Source organism: Echinococcus granulosus, assembly GCF_000524195.1.
Source record: "Echinococcus granulosus chromosome Unknown EG_S00006, whole genome shotgun sequence".
In the NCBI taxonomy this organism is placed as follows: domain Eukaryota; kingdom Metazoa; phylum Platyhelminthes; class Cestoda; order Cyclophyllidea; family Taeniidae; genus Echinococcus; species Echinococcus granulosus.
The window spans coordinates 1,233,435-1,261,185 of NW_020170386.1; the positions used below are offsets into that span (position 1 = coordinate 1,233,435).

At 39.8% G+C, this 27,751-nt stretch overlaps 1 protein-coding gene across 1 annotated transcript; it reads left to right on the plus strand. All coding sequences in view use genetic code 11, as the record gives it.

Annotated features, from left to right (window-relative positions):
- Positions 1-1,553: 1,553 nt before the first annotated feature.
- EGR_01638 (Protocadherin-11 X-linked) lies at positions 1,554-5,348 on the plus strand (the record flags this gene model as incomplete). Its single annotated transcript, XM_024490887.1, has 1 exon — positions 1,554-5,348. One exon carries the CDS (start codon positions 1,554-1,556, stop codon positions 5,346-5,348), a length of 3,795 nt encoding a protein of 1,264 aa, XP_024354752.1.
- Positions 5,349-27,751: the final 22,403 nt, after the last annotated feature.

Consider the following 27,751-nt stretch of genomic DNA (forward strand, 5'->3'; position numbering starts at 1 on the left):
TTTGGATGGACAAAGTGCTAAATATTTTTTTCAAGATCGCATTTAAAGGTGGGGTGACAAATCGACTCGGCATACTTCTTCTAAAATGTAAAACCGAAGGTGTGCGCTTTGCTAAGGTAAATCTAAGAAGGGATGGAATTATTCCGTGACGTTGACGTTTGTACTACGAAACCGCAGGCCAAACACCCTAGCAGTTCCCCTCTAAGCCTCAAAGTGAACTCTCGTTGCTGTTGCAGTTGCTAAAAGGTCGCACAGAAGCCTTGTGAAGTTCGCACTTTTCGACTACACTAGACCTGACTATTTAAGTATAAAATCTTTTATGGTGTACATGATAGTGGGATCTTCGTCGGTATCATCAAGACTGAAAATAACATGGTCGTAAATGATATGTAATACGATGTGCAAGTGATTTAAGCTATTAGTTCCGATTTGATGTTTGCTCGTTATGTACAGCATCATGTCTTGTAAATAGCTTTGTTGGGCAAATTTTAACGATCAAGAATAAAAAAGCAATGAACTCAGAATTGATAAAGTTCTAGTTTTAGTTGTTATATAGAAAGCAACTTCCGAATTGCTCCTCATGCGGTGTGGACTTCGTTTGACCCTTATGTCGAGAGATGCTTTAAACCCGAGCAAATTAAAGCTTATAAATGCGCCGCCAAATTTATGCTGTACTCCCACTGACCTCCTCTTTTTTGTAACTGCATTATAGGAATGAATTAGCGAAAGAATGAAGGGCAATTAATCGCATTCAGTATTCTTACTTACGAATTGTCAAGTGACTGTTCTTTAAATTAGTGAAAACACTTTGTGTTCACATAATAAAGTAGCATTGTGGAGTGAGGAACATTTCCAATTTTGGGAAATAAAATATGCTCGAAATACAACCGATGGAACAACTGTTTATTAGTATGAAGCTCTCATTCAGACTGATGTAAAAAGAAAGTGATAACTCTTTAGTGGAACAAACAGGGCGAAGTAAGTCGATGTGCGGGGAAAAAACAGTAAAATAACAAACACGTAGGTGCAAATCGGCTGCATCATCTACATGGACGTCAAAGAAGTAAAGCTGGGTTTCACTGATTCAGATTTTTGAAAAAGGTGTTAATGGCTTCGATATTGCCGGCCTAACTTTAAAGGCTGACTTAAGAAATCTTGGACAGCCGAGTGTTCATTCTGATGCGCTTTTGCACGAGCAGGCAGCTCCATCTGATAAGACACGCAACTTTTTTAAAAGACTCCAATAAATTAGTTTGAGTCTTCTCTTTATGACTGAGATTCATTGGGATTGTAGAAGTGTTCAAACATACAAACTCATACTGAAATTTAGCTGTAAATTTATTCTTAAACAGGAAATAATTTTTAAACGTGAATGACTAACATTCGCGGCGATTCGTTGCCAAACACATTAGTTTAATAAGAGAGCAATATATTTAACTAATCAGATAGTTTGTCCTGAAACGATTAATCACGAGTATCTGGACTACTTTCTATCGAGATAATACTTTGATAACTAAATCCGGATTTCATTTTCTCGCAGTTCATCTGTTGCAATGCACCAGCAGCTATTGCTGCTGAGTTTGGCTGTCTCCTTCCTCCTCTTCAACTTCGCAGTTATTTCAACAGATTTTCGTGCATTTGGAAATCTACCCAACGAATTCATCCTCGCTGATGACACTCCCTCAGACCACATGGTTGGCAAGGTGCAACCCCCTCTAGACAGCTCCATCACATTCCCACCCACTAGCATTATTAGCGCCCACCGGCAGCCGTGGCACTTCCAGATCTTTCGGCCACACAAAGTTCCTGGACGGCTGTTCCGCATTGACCCGGAGTCTGGTGAACTTTACACCCTCCAGATCATTGACCACGAGGCCTTCTGCACCGATCCCGAAGAGTCAGAGTGCATTCTGGCCTTTCAGGTCACAGCGCAGTCGAAAAGCACTCTAAGTGTGCCACACTTTATCGATGTCAAGGTCCTCATTGTCGACCGAAATGATCACGTACCTGAATTTCCTGACCCAGGGTTCGTGAACCTCTCAGTACCGGAGTCCACTGAGGTCGGTGCGCGGTTTCCCCTGCCTCTGGCACGTGACCCCGACACCCGTCAGTACTCCGTCAATGCCTACGTGGCCGATTCGGAGATCCCTAGTGAATGGTCTCTAGTGACTGAAACCGCCAGTGGAGAAGAGAACTTTATTTACTCGAAGGTGTCACCATCCTCTTCGTTCAACAGAATAACTGGTCTCTACCTCAAGTTGCAGAAGTCACTGGACTACGAGACAAAGAAGAAATTCACATTTAAAATCCGAGCCCTAGATGGTTCAGAGGTGAATGATTTTGCTCCGATCGGCAATAGGAAGGATGTCCTACAGGTTTACATCTACGTGGAAGACATTAATGACAATGGACCCGTGTTTAGACCACAGAGGAAATCCTATTCACTAACCCCATCGAAAGCACAACTAAGCAATTGGATGGTAACATACACGGCGACAGTGCCAGAGAGTAAGTGGATAAAAGACCCCATTCTGAAGCTGGTTGCTGATGATTTAGACGGCCCTGCAAACTCAAAAGTCGGTTATTACTTCGCACCTGCAACTAGCAAGCAAGTACAAGAACACTTTAATCTAAACCCTCTCAACGGCTACCTATTCCTACGAAAACCTCTAGACTATGAGCTGCAGTCCGAATATTCCTTCCGAGTAATTGCAACCGACATGCCAGAGGAAAGCCCCCGTAGTGGCATGGTGCACGGTCAGCCCTTTCAGACCTCACCGAGCCTGCATACCGCCACAGCTCAGGTTGTGATCACAGTCACAGACACTAACGATGAGGCACCAGAGATTGAAGTGGACTTCATCTCCAGTGAGCCCAACACATCACCTCTCGCGATTAAGTACGCGGAGATCGAGGAGAATGCTGCGCCGCCGCAATTCATCGCAAGCATCCAGGCGACTGACAGGGACGGTGGACTAAGCGGGCAGGTGAGCTGTGTGCAGCAGCCTGTGATGGCGCTATGGCTTAGACCGACAACAGCCATAAACTCCACTAATTCACCATTCCAGCTGGATGAGATTCGCCAGGAAAATGGAAGGGTGCAGTACCGGTTACTGACGAGGAAGGCGTTGGATCGAGAGGATATGGAAAACGGTGGAGCCTACCGTCAGGTAAAGATCATCTGCGCCGACATGGGGCAACCTCCGCGAACATCTAGCACCTTTGTAAAAATTAGGATTCGTGATAAAAACGACAATACACCCACCATAAATTTAAGACGATCGGCAGATTATGCTTACGGTTTGAAGTCCATAGAAGGCGATAAGTGGCCCTTCGTCTTTGAAAATGCGCCAGTTGGAAGCTTAGTAACACGCCTGAACGCTTCTGATTTAGACGAGGGCGAAAACAGTCGTCTCACTTTTAGTTTTGTAGCCGATGAGCCACCGAGTGGGACAATTAGCCCTCTAAGCCTTTTCCAAATCAACGAAAAGACAGGAGATATTACAACCTGTATGGACATAGATAGGGAAGCATATGATCCACCTCTCTCAAGTGTTGTTTTGAAAGTCAAGGTTTCTGACAATGGTACACCTCCCAAGTCTGCAACCCAAGAAGTCCGAATCCATATTCTTGATGAGAATGACAATGACCCAGTCTTTCAACGGACTGAATACCAATTTCATATGATGGAGAATCTTCCCACAGGTTACGCTGTAGGCGAGATCTTAGTCACAGACAAGGACGAAGGAGAGATAAAGCTTAGTTTTGGAATGCAAAGCTACGGTCCTCTCCCATTTACCATCTGGCCCAGTCCATTCCGCAGCGGAATCGAACATGGAGCGTATTCTATGACGCGGTTCATTTTAAATACCACCAGACCTCTTGACAGAGAGGTGGAACATAAGTTCAAATTTACTCTTCTCGCTACAGATGGACCCGGTGGCCATAGTAAGTCTAGAGCAGGCACGGCTACCGCTACAGTCGAAATTGTTGTAGAAAATGAAAATGACAACGACCCTGTGATAATATTTCCACAAAAGCAAAATAAAACCTTTTACCTCTCCTGGCGGGAGAAGAAAAACTTCGAGCTTCTTACGATCAATGCAAATGACAAAGACCCCTCGGAAAATCCTCACATCTTTGACCTGATGAGGGGTCCGTTAGACATCCAAATGATAAACTACAGCAGCGAAAACGAAACGAAAAAAGATGCTGAGGTTATCCAGAGTTCCGACTTTTTGGACATTGAGCCGACGACAGGGATAATATTTCTATCCCGTGACATGCGAGAAGAGGACAAAGGAGTACATGTCTTCAAAGTGCAAGTCACTGACGCCGGTGTACCCCCAAGGTCCAGCTCAATAACTTTTTTCGTTCTAGTAGACGACTCTTCACCTAGATCATCACTCCACGAAAGCAATGCAGCAGTGGCTAAAGCCAGCAGTAAATTCGCTGTGAATGTTGGTCGTCCACCTTTAAAAAAGCCAAGTATTATCGTCAATGGTAACCAGGTCAGTGACCGCAAGCATTCTCCTGCTATTGGGACAAAGCAGAAGCCACGAATTGCAGGCGATTTGGTTGTTCTCCTCGCTTTGGGCTTAGTTTTTCTTCTTCTCATCGCGACGTTGAGTCTTGTTGTCTACTTCCGCTACTGGAAGAAGCAAGCTCGTTTGACCCAACCAAATGGCAATCGAGGATCACTACTGTTTGCTAATCAGGTAAATCGCAGTGGAAGCACATGTATGAAAGAAATTCGGATGCCCACGACAAAACAAGACCAATGGCTGTGCACCAGCAATGGGTCCATAATCAGCGTTCATTCCCCATCCCAGTTGTTGAACGATGGAGATCAAATGAAAAACCTCTTCTCAGCAGTCATTTCGTCATCGGACAGCACTGGAAATATCTACTATAAGGCAAAAGCGGATACGCTGAGCTCGGGAAAGAGTGGAAATGACAGTGCAGCTGCATATTCCTCCCTTTCGCCCGTAACTTCAGTGGTGCTAAAACCCGCCTTGGTGCCAGGTTGTGAGGGCTACTTGCATCCCGAGTCGCAACTCGCGTACTACGCTCAAAACATTCACGTGTTGGGAGCTCAATCCAAAGATCGTTCGATCCTCCTTCCGCAAAGAAATACCATGGACAGAGGCACATTCAGGAACATTACAGCCATTAAACAGCAGCAGGAACAACAGCACCAGAATGAAGTGCTGGTGATTCCGCCAGTTTCTTGGGATTGCCAATCAAGAAGCGACTCCTCATTGAAACAGGAGGAGTTAGGAATGATGTCACAGACAGAGAAAAGAAGTGAGGCAGATGTGAGTCCCTTTTGCTCTCCTTTTGCTTGAGTGCATTATGTGCACACGTTGATGATACAATGATGGCTGTTGGTGTTGTGGTTGTGATATTCGCGTTTCTATGCCCCTGCGGTGAACAACTTACTCGTCCACCTGCCTCTCTCACTACCATTTCTCATTTCAACCTCTTTTTATACTTTATGCCCATAATAAACAGCAACTGTTTTCTCTTTTAAAATATTGGCAAGGTTATCACGCTGTGGGAAGGGACTTTATTCTCCCCAACACCTTTAATTACTCAAAATTGTCATTTACCATGACTTTGTTTCCAGTGGCCGAGTTTGATAGTTTATGTAACATTTTTTAGAAGTAACTATATAAGGAAGCCAAAAATCACAACTATCATTACATCGAAGCTGGATACTTTTGTCTATTCTCCAAGTAGTCCATTCTAGTAACCGTACCCAATTTCATGGGTACACCGGTTTACTGGAACATGAACAAGGGGAATAATTAAGTTAATTCTAGCCTAGTACTTGTTAACAAAAACATTTTGAGTTTCATTTATCACTAAGGCTGAGACTATTCATTTCTCTATTGTTGCCCGGATGTGCTATACGATCATCGGTGCGTACATCACTAAAATACGAAATGAGAATTGGAAGTAGCTTCTTCGAATCCTAATGTCTGTTGCAAAAAGTGCCCAATCCAAAGTAAAATATCGGGGTCACTCTGAGGTTTGCTAAGAACATGTAGGGCATGCGTATATCGGGCTAGTAATAGAAAAGTGCATAATGCATGTTAAAAGCATGTGCGCATGCTACTACACGAAATTCACATTCGCCTAAATGACTCTCTCCCTTTCTCGTTCCGTGGGACCCATATTTGTGCGTGCATGTACGTGCACCGGCGACTGTTCTGAGTTGATCATTTTAACAACGTGGTGATTAAAAGAAATTTCTTCAAGATCACTTTTACATCTGACCATTCGAGATTTTCATTTGTCATTTCTATATCTAATAGGATTTATGGTTCCCTAAAAGCCTGTCATCGTGATGCGACAAATTGTAAGAGCTACGGAGTCAGAAAAGCCTAGAAACTGGGAAAATTAGGACGAAGGAAACAAACGTAATTAATAAATTATGTGCGCCCTATTGCACCTATGTAGTGCATTCAAACGGACCATAAATTTTTCCATAAGGACTTGCTTGGTTTAAAAGAATATCAAACTTCCAAACGTTACGGAACCGCGCTTCGATGAAAGCAATCTAAAATGACTTCCAGTGTGCAGTAGCCACGAATACTCGAAAAGAAACCTTTACGACAAATAAACTGAGACGACAAGAAAATTCTACAGGCTACAAGTGGAAAAAGCAGGAATGCGACAAAGTAGTTTAAAAAGCAGGGAGTCTGTGAAGACTTGTGAAATCGAATACTTCATATGGCGGGGAATTGTAGAATGTAATTCGATTAAAGTGCGTTCGGAAGCCAAATTGAAATCTAGGTATTATAACAAGTGGTCCAATTTCGGTCTTAAGTATGTCAGTTTTTGTGCCACAAACAGAGTGATTATAAGTTGCCTTGCAACAATGCCAGCACAGGTTAGTGAAGTAAATCAATGAAAAAGAAATCACTGCTGTGTTGGAGTAGAGAAAAACCGTTCCGAATACAATAGTTCTTTGTGGGTTGCTATCGCAACAAAACAATGGAGCTGTTTTTCAAAAATAAGCATCACAATAGGTAACCGTAAATGGGTGCCACGTTGTGGGTTTTAACGTAGATTTTCAAAACAGAAGGGTTGGAGGGGCTCAAAAGGCTGACAGCACTGGTCCACGTCCGGGTGAAGAAGCAGGATGCCTTCATTGTTTGAACAGGAACATGGGAATGCATAAGAGAACAATCGCTAAAACTACTCAAGGTTGCAATAAACCAGCGGCCAGATGACTGCATCGGAAATTACTTTCTCTTGCCGTATCATTTAGTGTGCACATATTTAAAGGTAGAAATTTTGTGTATTCTTAGCATGCAATGGAAGGTGATATCTTTTTAACAAAGACCATATAACTCAAGTCCAAAATCCTCTTTGAGATTCACTGAAAAAGTTAGTCTCTACTGGTAATGTTAGAAATATTTGAACTATGTAAATGTTTCTCTGGCTACCCTCTCATGAGCGTTCTCAATATGAGCTGATATTTGTGAAGAATGCATGGTATTTTTATAGCTTGGCGGTGGGTCCTTTTTGGCGTTAGAGCTATTCACAGAATCCTATCTCCGCGCCAGCTCATTCCTAAACGCAGGATTTCGTGAAGTGCCGAATAAAGAGTTCAGCACAAATTACCGAAGTGTAAGAAGTGAATTAGGCTACCTTTAAATCACTCTTAGTGTACCATAAGATTCTTTAATGTTAATTTTTCTGATAGTAAAAAGCATTTCGCTTTATTGGTAAGGAAAGTAGTCACTCTTCTGATTAAGTCACTATACCCACTAAGAACATCAAAACTTGTACTGAACACTAGAGTTATGCATATCTAAATTTTTGTTTTTAAAGCCAACAACATCGCAGATAAGTTGACTTTAAAATGAAATTCGCTTACTTAATTGTTGCCTCGTGAAAATATGGCATCAAAGGAAATCCAGACCATCAACCATTTTTGACTGTCAAAATGAAGCGGAAATAATTTATAAATTTTGTCGTTTACAAAAAGGTAGACATGGAAGAGCGACCGATTTGTCTAGATGTGAGTAAATTAGACTCAGTGGTTGATAGGTTAAACATAAACATTACTTTCCTTAAATAAATTGAGAGAAATACGAGTTGTGCTAGACAAATAAAGGTTGATCTTTTGGTTATGCGTTTTAATAGTAAAAAAGAGTTTGTGAAGAAACTCGATTAAAATTGCCAATATTTGAGGGCAAATTGGAATTTTTTGATCCGAAGTAGGCTGAGGTTAGGAGCAGCACTGATGTCTGTCCATTTGGTAACACGCGCGCGACTATCACAAGCCGTCCGTTTTAGGTCACAAATAACGAGATCGGATATTAACCACTTCAATTAGCTAGAAGTTGATGTCTGCCTGCTTTCATGCCCTCTGCGCGGTCCACGGTGCATTTGGTGAAGGCTTTGCTTTCAAATGGGACATTGTTGCTCTGCGCGCCAATTGATGGAAATGAAGTTGATTAACGCAGGCACGTCTCGTTTCTCCATACTGTCCCTTTGGCAGGCTACCTCACGCATTCTTGCTTTTGCACGCAAGGTGACCACACGCAAAATCTAGACTACAATGCATTCCAAATCTTTGCAAGAGGCTGATAGAGGATTTATTTCTGATACTGACGCGTGTTTTCGTCTACAGATCCTAACGAACCGTGTTTGTTTGCAAACTGAATACGTTTGCTAAATCGTTGGTGAGGAAAATGTGTGCCAGCACTTTTTAAATGTGACATGTAGGGAACTTAGAGGAGACTAAGGGGCTGACAGCTGCTATCCCACTTTAATATTCAGAAAACCTTTAGTGTTTAATTAATATAGAATATTTACCGCCACTTTCACACATTAATTTATTTTCGACTAATGAAGCCGACTAATCTCTCAGACAACATAAATCAAAACACCTAGAAGAATCTGTTACTTTACGCTTATTAGAAAAAAGTGCTCAGATGGCTTCACTGCGCTTTTCATGGAACGAAAAAAATACGTCTGTTTATGGGTTGGTGAGGAACGATGCTCCTGATTTATGAAGTCGTTTTTAGGCAATCTGGTAAGTCACCATTAATGATTAAAAATAAGGAATTTAATGCGACGTAGGTCAGCCCAATAGTAAACCGGATCAACCTGTTCAGTTTAGTCATTTGTATTGCTACGATGGCATTGGATCCAACAACCAAAATTAAGAAATCTACGCTGATCTGCCTCGTATTTAAAATATGGATATCATAAACTAGAGTTTCATTTATCAATTACGTGAAGGTAAACGATGGGATTAAGTAATGAAGCGAAGTGAAGCCCCATAATAATAAAGGATTGAAGGTCTGTGGGAAGTAATTCTGTTGAAGAATGCGATGTGTTTGCTACTTTACAATAGTGCTTCTGTTTGATGCTACCTATAACAATTTAATTCTCTGAATGAAGGACGAGGTAGAGAAGAAGTCCTACCGCCTGCAAGAGAAGTATAAAAATTTCTTATAACAGACATTGCGTAGATTATCTGTGATAACTGCAATTCTCGAAAGAGTGAATAGAGGAGCCTTCCTTGTGAGCAAAACAATTAAAGAAAGATGGCTAGTTGGGAGAGTTCGGAATGGATGGATCATTAGAATTTTGTGTCAGGAATTCTTCCTTCCCTTGGTGAGGTTAACGACCGCGTCTAAAGTCAGCGCAGTAAGCAAGCGGACATCCGGGTATGACTTTTCGGCTTACTTCCACCTGTATGAGCACAACAAATTGGGACCTTCGTAATTCAAAATAGCATTTGCAGCCGTATCTGATCAGATATGATATCCACGCTCAGTTTGCTTTTTACTGAGACTGCATAACCAATATGGGAAATCGTACAAAAATCTGCAGGGCTGAGGAAGCGGGGGCCATTAATGCAAACTCTGCAAAAATAGTGGATTTGATGGAATGGTGCAAATATACACGACAATAACACAGCACGGTGAGATGCTAGCTGATTGTTTTCTGTCCTGTTATACAAGGCATTTGTTTTTACACTCACATCTTGTTTGCAAAGTTTAAGGCCAGGGAAGTCCTCTAAAATGCAATTTTGAAGACTGTAGCAAGTGCACCTACGTTTATTGTATTCTGTTACTAGACAATAGCAGACAGAAATTTGCACTACCAGAAAGTCAACATTTCACAATGCAATATATTGGAGTTAGGAAGGAAACTACCGTAAATAATATTGCGCCATTTATGTGTTATCTTAGGGAGCTCAACATGAACATCCCTATTAAACCAAATGACTAAGGTCAGAAAATGAATGCATTTAAAGACGCGATAGACACTCCACAATTATTAAATCTGGGGGAGAATAACCCAATTTCGTTGCCAAGGCAGAGTCAATTGAGCCCTCAACTTTGAAATATAAAGGAACTCGGTGTGTAATTTCAAGGCTGTCAATCACTTTTAAACTTCCCAACCGAATCGAATTGACAGAAATTTAAGCTCTATGCTTCTACTGGCTATCATTCCCATGGAAAAATGCTTTTGTTTTCAAAAATGTTAGCTCATCTCAAGAGTGACAAGAACTGTCGGTAAAGCCGGTCATTTTAGAAAACCATTAAATTTTTTATCCTCCATAAAGATGCCTATCTTGCCTGCCTCATTCACTGGGATGTCGAATTCGCATATGAAATTTGCAGGTTGTGCTGTCTGCGTCAAGGCTAAGACAATCGTGGAACCTGTGAGGTCCGGATGGGCAGCAGAACCCACCACTTCCCGTTAATAGATGACGGATTCACGTAATGGAGGGATGTTTTCGACAAAAATTCATAATGTGGTGCGAAATTAATAATGCCCTTTAATAAGCATGGTTTGTAGGGATACTAACCATAATGTACGAAGCGGAAAGCCACCAGATTGTTTTGCATTTCCCACAAAATGGAACAGACTAGTTGAATTGCCGAATTGTAAGCAACATTACATTATGAAACTAACTTTTGCAGAAGATTTCATTCTTGTTCATAGTCGTTGAAGCTCGTTTCATGCTAATTATTTGTGGATTTCTAACAAGTATTTTGATAGATACATGAAATGAATGTATATTTTGATATATATGAAAGTGAGGCGTAGAAACAGAACAGCCCCAGGTGAATTTTGGCTGCACAGGACAACGAGGTCTTCTAATAACCTCATCCAACGTCATAAAGTTGTGCTTCTTCTATCACAGTGCTCAATCGGTAGGTAGCAAGCTAAACACCCAAATTATAAATGCTGCGTCATTACAATAAAGGGACATAATATGCTATAATGCAATACTTTCATAAAATTAAATGAATCCAGACTATCCTAACTTGTGATAAAAAAATGATTATCGTGGAATGGGATGCTAAAAACTGTTTGAATTGTGTTTTTGTTAATTTTGAATAGCACGGGGAGCATAAGAAGGTAGCACCTTAAACTGGTAGATATTTTTTCATCAATTACAGTAGGCTAACAGCTTAGCAAAGAATATGCCATGAAGATGCTTGATAAAGGAAATCATTGCCCTTTTAGCTGATGCTGTTGCCCCAAGATGTGCCGACGCTGCAATCAGGCGTTCGTGAGGAGGTCTGCTCGCATACAGGTATGTTGAGTTTCCTTTGTCACAATTTTATACTAAAAGTTTGATAAATTTGACTGATTACCATGTTTTCATGTGTTGACAGAACTTGCACAAATCTAATCACTTTCTTATCATATACTAAGAGCTAATGCAATGGGCGACATTATGATCCCACAATCGCACAGGTCAAATATTACGAGATGAACTTCAGATTTAGTGATAGTAATTTTTGCACTTTTCATAGCTCAAAGCATGATAATAATTTATATGCTACTCTTCTAGCCCAAGTTTAGCTTCCATGTGTGTTGCTGTGGATTATAATGCTAGCTACACTGAATGGCTCGAAATATGAATTAAACTTTTGCTAATTTTTAGTTGATAATGAGAATACTGCACATGAATGTTAAAAAACTCCCTTGAATCTTGAAACTATGGGCTGTAATCTCAAAGAAGAATGGCGGAAAATTGATTCCAAGGACCAGGTGGTCGGTTTGGGCTTAGTTACTTCATGAAGCATGATAGACTTTCCATGGTCCACAGTAAAGTTTCCAGATTCGAGTAAGCATATTTTCATACGAGGGCTTACATGCTCTTGCAACTCTTTGTTTGCCATCATTATGAGATATCTCCAGTTTATTGCATGCCCCACAATTAATTAATTATTAGATGAAATTGACTTCCAACGTGACACACTTCATTCATTAGTGCGAAGTGGAAATGTAAGATTATTTGGCTGGTCATCAAATCCATGATGACTCTCTTCTTTTTTACCTATCGAAACAAGAATCGTAAACACCGCTGAATTCATTTCCTGTTCGCGTGTGTGTATTGATCCCTTCCTCTTCTCTTCCACTGTACTAGGCGAATCGCGAAAAGGAGTACCACTGTGTGGTTTTTAAGCCGCCTGTCTTCCTGACTACGCATCCATGGCTCTTGTACCACTTGTTATCTAGGCTGAAGAGTGGTTATTTTATTTGTCCAGCCTAATTACAATGGGTCTTAACTACCGCTTCAACAGTTCAAGTTAATTTGTTACATTGGCTCAACTTTGCGGACTATCATCTGGATAGAGGTGTAAAACTTGAAGGAGAGAGAGGGATGGGATAGAATTAATGAGAGGGAGAGGATACGCACGATGGGAGTGTCATAAGTAACGGTATTTATTACCCATTATGGATGGTCATTAGACCACATTTTGCTACCTGCTCATTGTATCACTATGAAAACAAATTGCGGATAATGCCTTCCATGAATATAAATAAGCAATAGATTTAAGACAGTCCCACTAGAATATGGACTAGTAAACTGGCTATGATGTTAACAGGCAATACAAAGAAGTTCTACGTGATCATTTGGGAGGTTATCAAAGTTGTGGTTGGGCAGACACTGTAATGGGAACTTTTATGTTTTGCGAATGTGGGAAGTATTAATACTGATCTTGGAAAACAAGTAAAAATGTAATGATGATAAAAGTGCGTTGAGTAGTGCCGAGGATAATAAAATACATTTTGCAGGAATTAGAAGGACGAAAATAGTGTACACGGACTTGGAAGAGAAAAATTAAGAGAGCAGCTCGCTTCACAGTCAAGCTACGAATGGGAAGTTGGAACAATCGTTGCCACCAAATTCAATTTGCAAACAAACTTCGTCGCACCCTTTTTCGTGTGCCAAAAAAGTGCCATTTCTATTACCGCTGGGTATTTCACCTCAAAATTCGGAACAAGCCTAAGCAGAAAATGATTGGTTTAACTGATCCACTATGATTTGATGTAGCAGAAATAAATGATATATAATGATTAAATGCATGCGTTATTAGTAAAATAAGCTATTCAGATGATTCCTAACCACTTTTAATGCTTTCATTAAAGCAAAATTCAGTAGGTATTCAAAATTTAGTCTTTAATCGGTAGTTTTGATGATTCACAATATATTTTAGTAACAATGAGAGTCTAATACATTTGGTAAGAATTCAAAAATCATTGAGATTTCCTAAAACCGCCTAATCTGATTTGCAGATTTATTTAAATCGAGTATGAGAAATGACCGCGCTTTAAGGAAAGTGCGTTTTGTTGAATAGAAACATACTTATTAGATTCGGTTGAGACATATTAAGCGTTACTACCATCATTAGTTATATAAGGCATAAATCAACACTTTGGCCATTAGAGTTTTTCTTGAGTATTCATTAATTAGACAAAAAGATGATGTACAGGACCCTTTACTCGAAGAATGATTGTTAATTTATATGTACGGCATAGACATGTGGAGGGTAATAACAGACAAGTGATGCTTTAGCATAATTTAAAGTCTTTCATCAAATTTAAAGGATTGTCGAAGGGAAAAATGAGCGAAAGCGACTTCAAACTTGGTAATTGGTGAGAAAATTGGGAAGTGGAGGAAAGAAGCAAGAGTTTCCTCCTTCTCGAAACATTGACAAAGAGGTCTTGGTCCTTTTTGATGTTGACAGTGGATTTTGATGAAACGTGGGAAACTGGAAGAAACTGATGTGGAATTTATTGGTCTTTATTAATTGGAAAACCGGATGAATTTTAATTTGCAGTACTGGGAAGCAGGAAATGCATGCAGCGAACCATAAGAAATGGAATGCGTACTAAATACAACATTAGAGTATACAAAGACGACTTCAATATGAATCGGGAGGTAGCCGTATAACTATGTTTTCTTGATTGCATAAGTTACGCAAACCACTCGGTTAAAGTGAGTTAGTCGGCGAAATAATTGTACCTGGAAATCATATCGATGCAAAGTATTGAACAGATTTTAAGACTTATCCGAACAAAGCCTAGCCTAATCATTTTTTTCCGATTCACGAATAGTGAGGCTTTATACCAGATGGGCCAGAGGTGCAAAACGTGCTCAAAGCTACCATTTCCCTCATTTTTCAACAAAATATTCACGTATAATTCTCTCCCTTTTAGAAGTTACTGACACCTTCAGATAGAGACCAATGAGTAACTCAGAGGAGGCCACCTAATTATTGTGGGCCATCCAGAACCCTACCAAAAGCTGTTCAGAAAACATGACGCCCAGAGGCGACAGCTGTTCACCTTCCCGCCCACTTTGGTTCGGCCAAGTCCAGTTCAGGCCAGCCAATTAGACACCCACGTGCGCAGACACACAAGCTGTGTAGTCCCATACATCCCACTTGCCGCGGGGGGCACGAATCTATTCAAACGCTGGTATGCCGGCGGTCCAGTTGTGCCCTGATAAATGGGTGGCATTGGCGTCACTTCCAAGTAGACAGGCCCTAATTAGGCACGCTTCGGCTATGCATTGTATGCATGCCCCAAAACGCATTAACTCGAGCAGGATCGGGTTCCTCACACTAACAGGCTGAAGCTCGGGGTAAAAAGATGAGCTAAACATGATGTTGAATCTCTTAGAGGTGGTTACCACGGCGATATATCGATACGATATCACAAAATCAAAGTGATTTCATGTGGTAGTCCTATATTTTGGACGCCAGATATAAGCAAGTCTGCGTAACAGAATTTGATTAATCCAAAAATTGGAACCATTTAAAAGTACAATTACGGGGATTTATTTACTTGTCTACGTAAAAGAAGTTTGCTTTCAGCTTGATCAGAGAAGTTTATTAAGATCTAAAATGATTTCAAATGTGCAGACTTTGATCAAATTTGCGGAATTTATTGAACCAAATGCTTTTACTTTTAGTGCACATTGTCTAAGATGTCGCTACATTTCATTGTGATACGATCCAGAATAGTGTGATGATTGTGGTACACTAAATTTACTATTACACATTCCATAGAGAGCCATAGGCGATAGGTAAAATTGTGTACCAAGCTTACTATTCGCGTTACAAAGTGGTATTTAATTCCTGTTTGCCTGAATTAGAAAAGGAACAATTGGGTTTATTTTATGCAAATGTCTGTGAGTGCTGTTAAAACCTTCAGTCAGGTATGAAAATGCTTACCACAACCAAATAGTTGGGTTGTGTGGCCACAAGGTAAAAAAGAGGTAAACATTCAATTGGCGCTTTACTCTCTACAACCAGCCGATATCATCCCTTCTAATGAGTGAAGATAAGTGGAGAAAATGCACTCTCTATTTGTTCATCATAAAGAGCTCTTCATGCCCTGCCCTGACAGGCCGTCTTACGAGGCACTTCCTCTCATTTTCTCCCCACTCCTCGTTTCCCATTTATTCGTTGTCTTTATGACTTCCTAACTCTGGGATGGCCCTTATTAGCGGCGGTGGCGATGGTAAGGGTGGTGCGGTGACGGACGGATGAGAGCAGGAGCGGTGTCACGCATCCCATTTGGACGTGCATTTGGATGTGAGCAGACGTGCTGTAGTAGGAACACTTCTTGCCCTTCGTCTTCTGCATGGTACAAATTACTTTTGACAGCAAAATACAACCGCCTTCCGCGTCAGTTACTTCTGCACAAACAGAGGAGAGCTAGAGAAGAAGTAAGGCGGAAAATCCGTCTCCATTGCTACTCTCACCAGTACTAATAGCGTTCATTTAGCATTATTATATTAAATTACTTTAACTATTTCATAAATAGACCCAATGTGAAAAATAAGGAGGCACGAGATTAATATAAATAGTAAATAAGTTAAGTAAAATAATTAAGTTATTAGCTATAAATACAAATAAATACATGAATGCATGGCAACCACTAAACTTTTCTGGCCGTCTCAAGCCTCGACTGTTATTGATGCAACGCTACTCTAACCATTAAGCAATAAAGCTGTCCGGCTGGCTCTACTAGGAAATGACACAGATATTTATGAACTCTAAATACCCCAGCCACAAACCCTACTTTAAAGAGTAGAAGGATCCAGATAATGATTGAAGTTATAGGGAAACTTTATTAAAAGGTGTCAATAGACTCATATTCTTCGGATAAATGGTTGCTGCGAGGGTGCTGATTTCAAAATATTTTCCTAAAATAGCCTATTGCCGATTTGGCGTTGACGTTATTATGGTCCTATTTCATTTCGAAGTAAAACTGTTTCTGAATTTGAGGGCTACAGGTAGGCGATTTTAAAGACACGGAATCGCTACTGTTAAGCAAAAATAAGTGCCACTTGTTTTTGATTTTCGCTTAGTCCTTGCATTAGGTTAGTCTGCATCTGAAATACCTTTACCAAGTATCAAAATCATTATCCTTCAGGCTCAGGTAGGAGGGCGCAGCAGCTGTTTCCTGTCGATATCCAGAATGCAGTTTATGCATGTTTTCAGGAGGTAGGAGGGAAGTAGGTAGGTTTCTAGTGTTTCACCTGCAAAAAGGTGCTTAATGAATAGTATTTCAAGCTGTAAGGAACTGGTTTAATATTCCCCAAAATTTATAGACTTTGAAGAGTAGAGATTGGGACCAATGGCATCTGCGAGTGGTTTACATAAATAAGCAAAGAGATGAATGGATACATTTTTCAGAAGGCTCATAAAGCAGCTTACATTCGTTTGTATTTTTATAAACACTCACTTACAATCACACTGTTTTAACTTTTCCAAAATTCTGCACATTTTCAAGTAAGAAGCTAAATGACAACCTTCAGTGAGAGGGTGTGTTAAATTTCATGTAATCAATGCTCATATGAGACACATCGTATTAGCAAGACAAAAGGGGTGCACCCTCTCGAAAAAAGACATTTATATCTAACCTTAAACGAAGTGATGGTCACACTTTGTCATAGAAACAGTGGTTTTGACGTTAGTCACACCCGTGCAACTTTCGGACTTTAGAAATGGGTCGGAATGTATCCAGTCAATGCGCCGATTTGTCAAAATCCTTCTCGGAAGGAATTACCTTTTTTAAGGCTGATTCACAGTACCTTTATTGAGTATTGCTTAACATTTTCATTCGAGACAGTTCGAAATTTTTCGCTCAATTTTTATTACGCTACAATGACACGTAACAATAAGTGCAAATTCGAAAAACTTTAACATTAAGGATATCGAAGAAGCTTTATAAACGAGATGGATAATATTACATTGCCAACATAGTTAATACTGCAATGCTCAGGGCTAGGTAATAACGTACTCACGATGTGTTAAATACTAGATTTACTAAGCATCAGTGGCTTTTCCGTGGACTTCCCTTATAAATATGTATTTTCAGGTCATTATTACTATTAATTCTAAAAGAGAATATTGTTCATAAATCAGTTTAGCTCACTTTGCTGTCCGAAATCGCCTTACTTTTTATCGGCCGCTCTCATTGTTACTGCCCCAAGTTCTTGTTCTGTTACAGTCCAACCACGGTCACAATTCTCAAAACTCATTTACAAATCGTTATCATAAAATAAGTTGGAGTCAACTCATTTGAAATTTTGCTATCGCCAACCGTATATTTTCTTTTAATTTTAGAAACACCTTTAAATGTAGTGTTGAATAGGAGAATTGGTTCCCTTGATGGAGTGCAAACAGGTTAACTACAAAGCAAAATGCAATGGCTCGTTGATGTCCTCAACTGTTCCTTTATAATTGGCGCATTTTTCCTCAAATATACGGTGATAAATGAATGCAGCAATCCATTTTATCGTAAATGCATATCTAACCGGTTGTTTGGTTAGTAATAAAATTTTCAAAACGCACAAGTATGCCCCAGTAGGTATGCAGGCAAAATGAAGCAAATTGCAACTTCAAAGCGCAAGCACACAACTTTGCAAATAAAAGTGGGCATTTAATGTGATTGATAAAATTTCGCTGGAGAATAATTTACATTCTTTTGTATTCTTTCTCGCACAGAGTATCAGCTTTACATAGTACATTCTGGTAAAAGTTCCTTGCACCGTGGAGTGTGCTTTTCACTTTGATTCCATCTAATAAATGGGACATTTAACTTACTCGTGATTTTCCTCTAAAAAATAAAAGCAGGTTATTCACAGAAATTTCAAACAGCAGAAACATTTCAAGCAAGAATAAGGGTATCTTAGTAAGTTAGAAGACCTTAGAATTAAGTCCAAGAATCTGTTAAAGGTGAAGCAAAGAGAAAGATTTGGTGGAAAAAGACGTGAAATGTTTCGCCCTCCCACCTTCCAAACAAGCCCCTGGAGAATAAAATGCTCAATTGGTTGAGGAAGACCTGAGTAGCCTGACACTACGCCGTCTCGCTTGAATAATTCTTACGAGCTGACTTTGTAATGGAATGAACTGTCCATGCCTAAAGTTTGGGAGCAACCACTAACACCATGCATTTATGATTAGTTTGGATTACTTCAGCATACGTTGTTGTCTTTCCTCAGTCTATTTTGTTTTATGTAAGAACTGAAAAGGCAAAACTAAAGAATAAAGGTATCTTTGGTCTTCCACTGTTCACTTTGTATGATATTATTAATACGATCTACAGATTCTGTAAGGCAGAGAATGGTTGATGAATATTGCCTTGGTGACGACGGCAGAAGACCCGAAACCCTTTTTCCACTCGGAAGTCTGCAGCTGCGTTCAACCGTACCAAATTCTAACTACCCCCTCCACTCACCTCTTTTTGAGTGGGACTATCCAATCACAGAAGGCACCCACACCTTAATCGCCTCCACAAATCCACCCAAAAGAAACAGTAATAGAAACGGCAGAACCACCGAGATATCGTCGCGTTTCCACCGAGAGCAAAGGTCCACATCACGCTGTGCAAAAGTTGCCATGACAAATCTGTGTACAAGCCATATTTAATTTGCATATATTTTTAGTTTGTTCTAAATAAAAAGTGTTGCTGTCAGTTTTACAGTTGTTATGTTCCTTTTATTTTTTGAAAAGACTGAGAGTACCAGTGCCGAATTTTGTTGTCTTAGGAACACGCTGTTGTCATTTATTTGAATGACGGTGGTTTAGTAGAGGATCGGTTTTAGTAAGCACTTATCAAACATCAATACGCAGCAACTTTTTCAAGAAAACCCTAGGGTATTGGTTTTACGCAGGTTTGTCTACTTATTAAAGCCACTGTTAATAAGGTTTACCGTAATATGTCTGTCATTGGCGTTTTTCACAGTTTATTATAAACTAAATTGGTTGGATACACTTTCACTTTTTAAGGTTGCAAGCGCAACATATACTTTTGCAAAACATGGCTACTTAAATAAAATATTCGCCTAAAATTATGCATAACAGCTAAAAAATCTTTGTCGGTTTTGCACAGTGGCTAGGATCTACCTAATTATAGGTATTTTACTGAATTGTTTTTGGCGAGTGAGCGGATTCCACCGTCGTTGTGGGTGTAGATAAGCTCTGCAAAATTATCGAAACCACTATATTCGTCTTTCCAGTGCAGAAAGGTGGCTGTGCCACACCCTTTCTGGTTCAAAATATTCAACTCTCCATTTATCCACCCTGCAGTACTTGCATCAAACACAGTGGACGTATCGGTATGTTAAACTCGTTAGGGGGAAGACTTACAATGCTCCATCGCGTTTTGTTTTTTTCTTGTTTGTACCTCGATTTTTGTGTACGCCCATATAACAGAATGCAACAGTTGTCCATTCTAAAAGGAAAAGTAATTATCTTTCCTCACACACAATACTTTCGACAGCTTTAAATGCGTAAGCAAGCATAGCTGTGCAATGTGTGTACTGATAACTCATGTTAAGCCATAAAATTCGAATACCCTCCATGGTAAAACGAAAGTTAAAGGAAATCATCCGATCTGGATGAATTCATTTACTCGAAATAAATTCAAGTTGGGGAGACTCCCCTCTATAACGTCCATGGTACGATGTAATGCAATTGATTTTGCGTTTTTCTCTTTTACCTCCGGTTTCATACCCTCGGAACGAAAAGTAGGTAGGAGAGAGCATTCTTTATTTTGGCAGGATGGCGGAGGTCTACAGGATATCAAGGCTTAATTAGGGTCGAAGTTCGTTTCCTCCTCAGTGGCCATATGCGTTTGCGCCGTCTCGTGGTTGGTGCGACCGGACCCCTAGTCACCTAAAGCGTACATTCAATAAAATAGGTATTACAGTAATATATTTCGACTGATGATATTAATAGCCTTTATCATACTTCCTAAAACTCCCCAAAAGCTAATGTTAAATGGCTTAGTAAGATGTAAAACCCGGTTAGTAGGTGATAGACCTCGTGGCGCCTCATTTAGACGTGGTTGGTTATTTGTAGATTTCCCACTTTTGCTGTAAAAAGGACCATATAATATTTAATCGACGTTCAATCAAGTATGTGTGCCTCTCTGCATGCCAGAAACTTTAATTCCTAAACTCTGCCTAGTACTTCATTCTTTCCATTGCTCATCATAAATATGAGATTTTCAGTACCCCTATCAGGTAGGTATAATCGTCATTTAAGCTAATTCGCCACATGTAAATGCGTTTGGGGTACAAAGCAGGTACTTTGGTGCAAGTATTAAAAATATACCTAAAAATTGAACTATTTAACTCATTTTAGCTCATCTGAGCTAATTTTGGTGAAGTACTAGCAAGTAATAAGAGTGCTTTCTTTAACATTCACTTATGAAAAATGAACTCGCTTATCATTTGACTCATTAGTCGGCCTTTCTAGCAAAATCTCATCATCACTATGTTGCACTCCAGATGCTTTCGAAAAAATTATTGAGTGAGGATTTTGGATGCATACATTTATACCTTTGTGTATCACAGTCCCAAAAGTAGGCGAACTTTACCTATTCTACCAATAAAATATGAACTTGATAGATGCCAGCGTTGATACGTAAGAGAAAATCAGAAGAGTGCAGTAAGAAAATGGACTCCTTTATCCTTTATCTGATGCCGGTTTTTAACCGGCATTTAAAATTTTTGGATTCAAACTTAGTGACGACGACACCTTTTACGTTCCTTTACCACGCATTTAAAATGGGAAAGGTTAAGCTGGATGAGTTTTCCTGCTTATGAGTAATGTCAGCCAAAAATTTGAGATTGCTCTTCTCATTCCATTGTACCTTTGCAGCAAAGGAACTAGTCATGCGCCATAATTGCCCTGGGAGACCATTGAAAGTTGAGGGATCAGTTTCGCCCCTATAATATTCTTATTTTTAGTTGTTCAAAATAAACAAGTGATAATTCACATTGAAAGTCCGCCTTTAATGTGGAGTGTTGTTACCTCTAATTAAAGCACACTTTTAAACTAATCAGTTGTTTTTTCCCTGTAAGCCATCAAAATGCACACACATTACATATTCCTCTCCTCAGCAGCGGCGGTGGCGACAGTACATTTTCGCTATCTGCGGCTTACTTTAAACAAAACTGATTATGGGCTTAATCAGCATATCTTTTGGTTTATCTTTAGTCTTGCAGGAAAAAGAGCAGGTCAAATAAGCCTAACATCCTAACAAAGGGATTAAAATGACAAAGGACTTTTGCCAATGACATCTTGTAAGCAAGTTAACGTTCCAAATTTTTGGCAAGATGCCAGTGGAGAAAATAGCATTGCAGATTGATGTGCTTATGATGCACTGCAAAAGCAATATGTCTACCAATAAATCGATAAATTAGGTCTACATCCACTCAAACGCTGATCTTTGCTAATAGACCCCAAAAAATTGTAATATTCTGAAAAGGGATCATAGTCATAATTTAGGAATCAGCTGTACAATAGTTGGAAATCAGGAATTTATTTTAATTTCCTTCTTATATTTGGTTCTGAGTTAGGCCCAACGGTTAAAACTCGTTCCATAGTGCTTTATCAAATTGGCGGATTAAAAAACAAAATTACTAGCAAAAAAATAGCACTGTACCTTAAAGAAAATAGGAGTGAATTTTGTTGAGTGTGAATGAAATAAAAGAGGACAAATTAAACTTGAACTGACGTGATTGAAACAAAGGAAAGTGCGCGATTTGCATAGGCAAGAGGAGGGGCAAAATGCCTCGCAGGAAAGCATGCACCACCACACTTGGCAAAAAATCCCCACACCGGAGATTTGACGAGACCTAAAATAATTCTCCTTAGTGAAGTACTTTATGCGCATCGATTATTGCCTCCCTGTTCTAAAATACTGCTCCCTGTTGTGTCTGTCAAGTGGGTTAGAAATGAACATAAATTCGATTGTATCAGCGATTATGCCAAATGATCTGCGATGATGAGAACCATTCTTAGATCGAAAAAACCATACACCCAATTTAATTAAACCCAGATGCAACAGAGATTCCATACTGCGACATAACTTAGTTTACTACCCTTTGATGAATCGAAAGTACAGTTGCATTCCCATTCGAGGAACACCTTCAGTGTCAGTGTGCCTGGAGTTTTCCTCGCAGCCTCAATTTCCTAATTAAAGGAACGGTAATGCGAACAGTGGATAAAAACAACTTTCAACGTAATTACAAAATACTTTATCCCACTAGCCTTGCACTGTTAAAATTCAAGTGAGTCTATTTTACGTATCTGCAAATCTAGACAAGTGTCATTTTTCACATTTTCTGCTTTAAACGGATTATGTCAGACCTACACTGTTAAGCGTAAGGTATTGAAGCATATCTTATCATTTCAAGTAGAAAATCCCATAATTTACGGCCAAAAAACTTTTTGGCTTTCATATTTTATGATGTAAATGCATACTTGTAATTTGTTTTAAAGAACAAAATTTGTTTCAGTTATTGTGTAAGCTAAAACTTAAAATTAAATTTTGTCATACAATTTCTTTAAAAAGCCAGGTAATTCTAAATTAAATTTCGTATTTTATTTGGTGATTAACAGTGTCAGGTCATAGTTCACTTTAAGCTTGAGGTATACCATAAATCATGCTTAATTAAGTTTTGTAGCACCTGAAATTCGATCGCATTCACATCCTTGCTTTTCGGACACATCTCGGCTAGATATTTCCCTTATGATGACAGCCAGGCGTGTATACTAGTTTTATTTCGTCCGTTCATTGCAATTAAGCATAGTCTCAAAACACTACCCTACTTATTGTAAGAAATTAGACTCACTTCTGTACTTTATTAAGTCAAAAAATATGCATAGTCAGAGAGAAATATTCTTCTATGAAATCATGAACATGAGCCATTGCGGTCTCAGGCATATTTTTACTAACAATGTGTAAGTAGAAAAAATTAGTGCACAATAATGCGACAGTTTACGCATTCACCAGCACAAATAACTTTTCCAAGTTTGGAGGACAACTAAACGTAGATACATGAATGCGCTGATGACCATAATCCAGTCTAGCGTCATTACTATGCAACAAGGACTATTAATTTTTAGTCTACCCGAAATCTTGTCAACGGGATTGGTGAAACTTGGAAATGGGAGAAATATATAAAAAAACGGTCTTTTGAATGGTACATATCCGGTCCTCACCTAAAGGAACTAGGGCAGTTTTACTCGTTTTACAAGAAAGAGGAGATGACATCACTCCGAAAAGCTTTACAAAAGGTTACTAAAAAGTTGACTTCTTTCGATAACGGGTTCGTCGCACATTGTGGTCCCTGGTGGCTTAATAAAGACTAATAAACTTTCACCAATAGATCTACCAATTTAAGTCCTTGGCACTTTTTAATGCAGCCATTAAGACACCCAATTAGTTCGTCCCTCGCCACAAATTTAATCAACTCAAGCAAACACTTTGAATCGGAGGCAGTCATTCGTTAATACAAATGGACTCAACACTTGGGATGGTCGACGAATTTAACTAAAACGCGATAGAAATCGCCGAGGCTATTCCAGCACAATGCATAAGCTTAAATAAACATCACCAGGGTGCGTACTTTGTGTTCCCCGCAAGGCAAGGGATTGCCTACCAGGTCAAAATTTTAGTTCCTTTTTTACGTGACAGAATTCAGATCTCTTTGGTGACGAAACTGCTATGGGTTGACATGGGCTTCCTTGTGCAAGATGGTAGTTGCCCTAGAAGTGCACCAGACCACTAGTAACAGTGCTGTTATTCATACATACGTAGACGGTATTCAAGAAACCACTAAACTTGAATGCACTCACACATCTTTATTTACTCTATTTTTGGAAATGTTTATGTCCATCGTGTGCAAAAGGGGCATCGTAGCCACGCATACTGTAATTTAATGGTGATTTTATCATAACATAATCACCACTCCGTGTTTCGATCGGGTAATAAGAGCTGATTTTGAGGTGAGAAGATCCTGTTTACTCCATTTCTTATTAATATATCCCTTCTATTGCTTAGGTTTAATTTAATGATAGTTCCTCCCAGTCCAGTCTTGACTCCACTTATTTGATCCTTTAATTATTATTTACCGCGGTGTTTTATCAAAGACCGGGCAGGCAGGTAGGCACCCTTCTGCGAGTGCATTCAAGTCCTCCGCAATCCATACCCATGCAGCACACTACTGGAGGTCATTTTAAAACCGTTCCTATCTCAGAGCAAGGCATGGTAGGAATGTCTGGACATTGTTTTGCATCTTCTCGGAAAATTTTTTATTCTTTAATTGTTTTAATGTGTCTCCTTTAATTACGGAAGATTGGTTTCTGTAAAAGTTGTGAAGTATTCTTTCGTGATTTCCTTAACCTCAGTGGCCAGTTTACCCCAATCGAAATATTACATCTAATCAAAATTACTATTGTAAGGGCGTGCAAATATTATTTTAGGATTTCATCTGTAAAAAGGACAAAGCTCTCGAAAATAACAACTGCATAATAGTGCAAAGTTAGGCAATCATCAAATCGTAAAGCAAATTTTGCAACGAATATTCTTTAAAATAAACTATATTCTCACAATTAATGAATAGTAAATTGAGCTAGCAAAAAGAAATTTATGCATGAAATGTCAATACCAGTTGTGAAAGGTGTACCATCAGCACGGAGAAAAAGATGCCTAGCCCTTGAGGATATAGAGAGCAACTCCATGACATTGATTTATTTCTCAAGGGTCATAAAGGGCCCTCCTTATCCCCAAAGGGAGAGTCTTGCAAAATCACCACCCTCGTAGTCTCTAGACCGGAATTAAAGCCGCCTAAGCTGCTCTAGCGACGGGGCCTTTTATAGGAGAGTTCAGTGTTGAACCCTGTCCCCAATTCCGATTGGTCAATGCAGACAGGCATGCGCGCACCGGCATAGATTTGCATGCGTGTGTTGCTGGCACGCAATTATTATGCCTCCCCCTCCCGGCGTGTGTGTGTGGTGCAGTCGTTGCGTGCGGACGTGCCTCTCTCGTACCACCTGTGCTTTTGGACAGGTGCACAGGCTATTGATTGCACGCACCTCTGCCTTGGCTGCAGGCACAAGGCGCGTGCTCACCACACCGCACGCATCGATCCGCTCGCAGGTGCGGTGCGTGCCTGCACGGCAAATGGGGCTGATGAGTGCGCAGGCCCTCACTGCACTGATACTCTTCACTTCGCCTAGCACCGGATTTTACCCACCAGTGCAGGAACACTAGCAGGGTCTCTTCTGCTTCCTTCGAGTGCCTCCATGAAGCCGTTGCGAGCTTTCCGAAAAGGTTGACTCTAATACAGAAGACGGATCATCACTTTGCTTAGTTTCTCCGCTTTTGTCAGCAGTTGAGAAAGACATAAGCAGACTAATTGACACCTGCGAAGGAATTAAGACAAGTAGAGGTTTATGCTACAATCTTTCTGAAGCAAAATACACCCCAATTACTAATACACCTAATTATTTCATTGGATGAGGCTTCACAAGTTGATTTAATGGCCAAAGTTTCAAACGTATTTGAGTGTTTAAGAGAAAGAGTAAGCACAAAAGCTGCTAAAAATACCAAAAATTGATTGGTATAGCTGGCCACAAAGTCCTTGATGCAGTTTCAATGGAGAGTAGTGATGAATAGCTGCACTTGAGTGCCCTTCCTCACAGCTGAGATTTGTAATTCATCCGAATATCTGTAATCTTGCCATCTTGTTAATCTTTTGGGGTGGAAACCGTGATGTGATGTCACAAACAACTGCCAGCAGTCACTTGTAATCAACCTCCGTGAATCAGACACTATTTTTGTTTTTGTGAGTACACTAAGGCACATGCTTAGTCTACTATCCCGAACGAATTCTTCATCATTAGTAGGCCTTTGCCATCCCCTTTTACTTAATCAGTAATGCCATTGTTAAGTTTTTTAATCCACTGGAAAATTGTTTCATTGATCTGCCACGTCTTTAAAACAGTTCCAAGCTTTCGGTGGACATGTGTTTTGCAGAGTTAATACCAATTTTCTTATTTGCGCTTGCATATTATATGATGCGTTAGTTAGAAAAACTTTTCGGCATTTTGATCAGTAGTTTAAGGGAGATGATAGAACACAGAGAGAAGAAGTATTACAAGTTACTTTTATGAGGTTAACTGGATTTATGTAAAACACTCGTGTCAAATTTCCCTATAATCACAGTATTCCGCATCTGTTTTACAAAGCGTTATTTGTTAACAGTTTACTTTGAGTAAAATCACGCAGACCATCAACGGTATTAAGTAAACAATTTGAAATTGTGCAAACCTGCGGCAGCGAGTGTGCGCATTGGTCCACGACATCAAAAACGTCTGCTCAAATAAAAAGCCTGACGACCAAGCATGGGCCTCCGCTCTGCAAACCCAGCTGACCTTTGAACGCGCACTCGAGATGCTCAGCTGAATAGCTGAGTGTAAGAGATGCAGTGGCACCGTGGGCAGTTCCACTTAACTGCTAATCGGAGTCGTGAAGCTACAAAGTCCAAAAGGACTGCGCAAATGTACAAGCACTTGGGTAGACCCTGCACCGACTCAAACGAAATGTAAATTTGCGCTTCACTTGCAGAAAGTAGTAGTACTTCAAAGCAGAAGAGGTGTAAGTCGTAGACCACCCAGCTTAATGCAGTCATGGTCACAATGCGAGTGGCGATACTATCCTAGGTAGATTAGGCCACGAAGCACGTAGATCTTATTCCTGCAGCATAACTCTGCAGTGATCTCTCCAAATCACTTCAAGTTTCGCTCCTTAATCTGAACCAGAGGAGTCTTTAAAAAAATACATGCAAATGAAATTACCTCAAACTTCATGTTATGGAGTTCGGCTAAGGCTAGAATCAAATGCTGTGCCACATGCATTTATACTCTTAGAAGAGATTCTTGTTCGATGGGAAGAGTGGTTATTCTTATTTCATCACTTCACTTGGATACATCCTAAGTGAAGAGAGTATCTCATTTAGATAAAATTTCCGGTCAACCTTTGCGCTTGAGGGTGATAAAATTCATTAAAGTAATTGGCATAAATCTTTTCAAATCACTGAACAACTAATATGGCTATAATTTCCCCATCAAAGCCTCTTTTTGAAAATAATCCATGA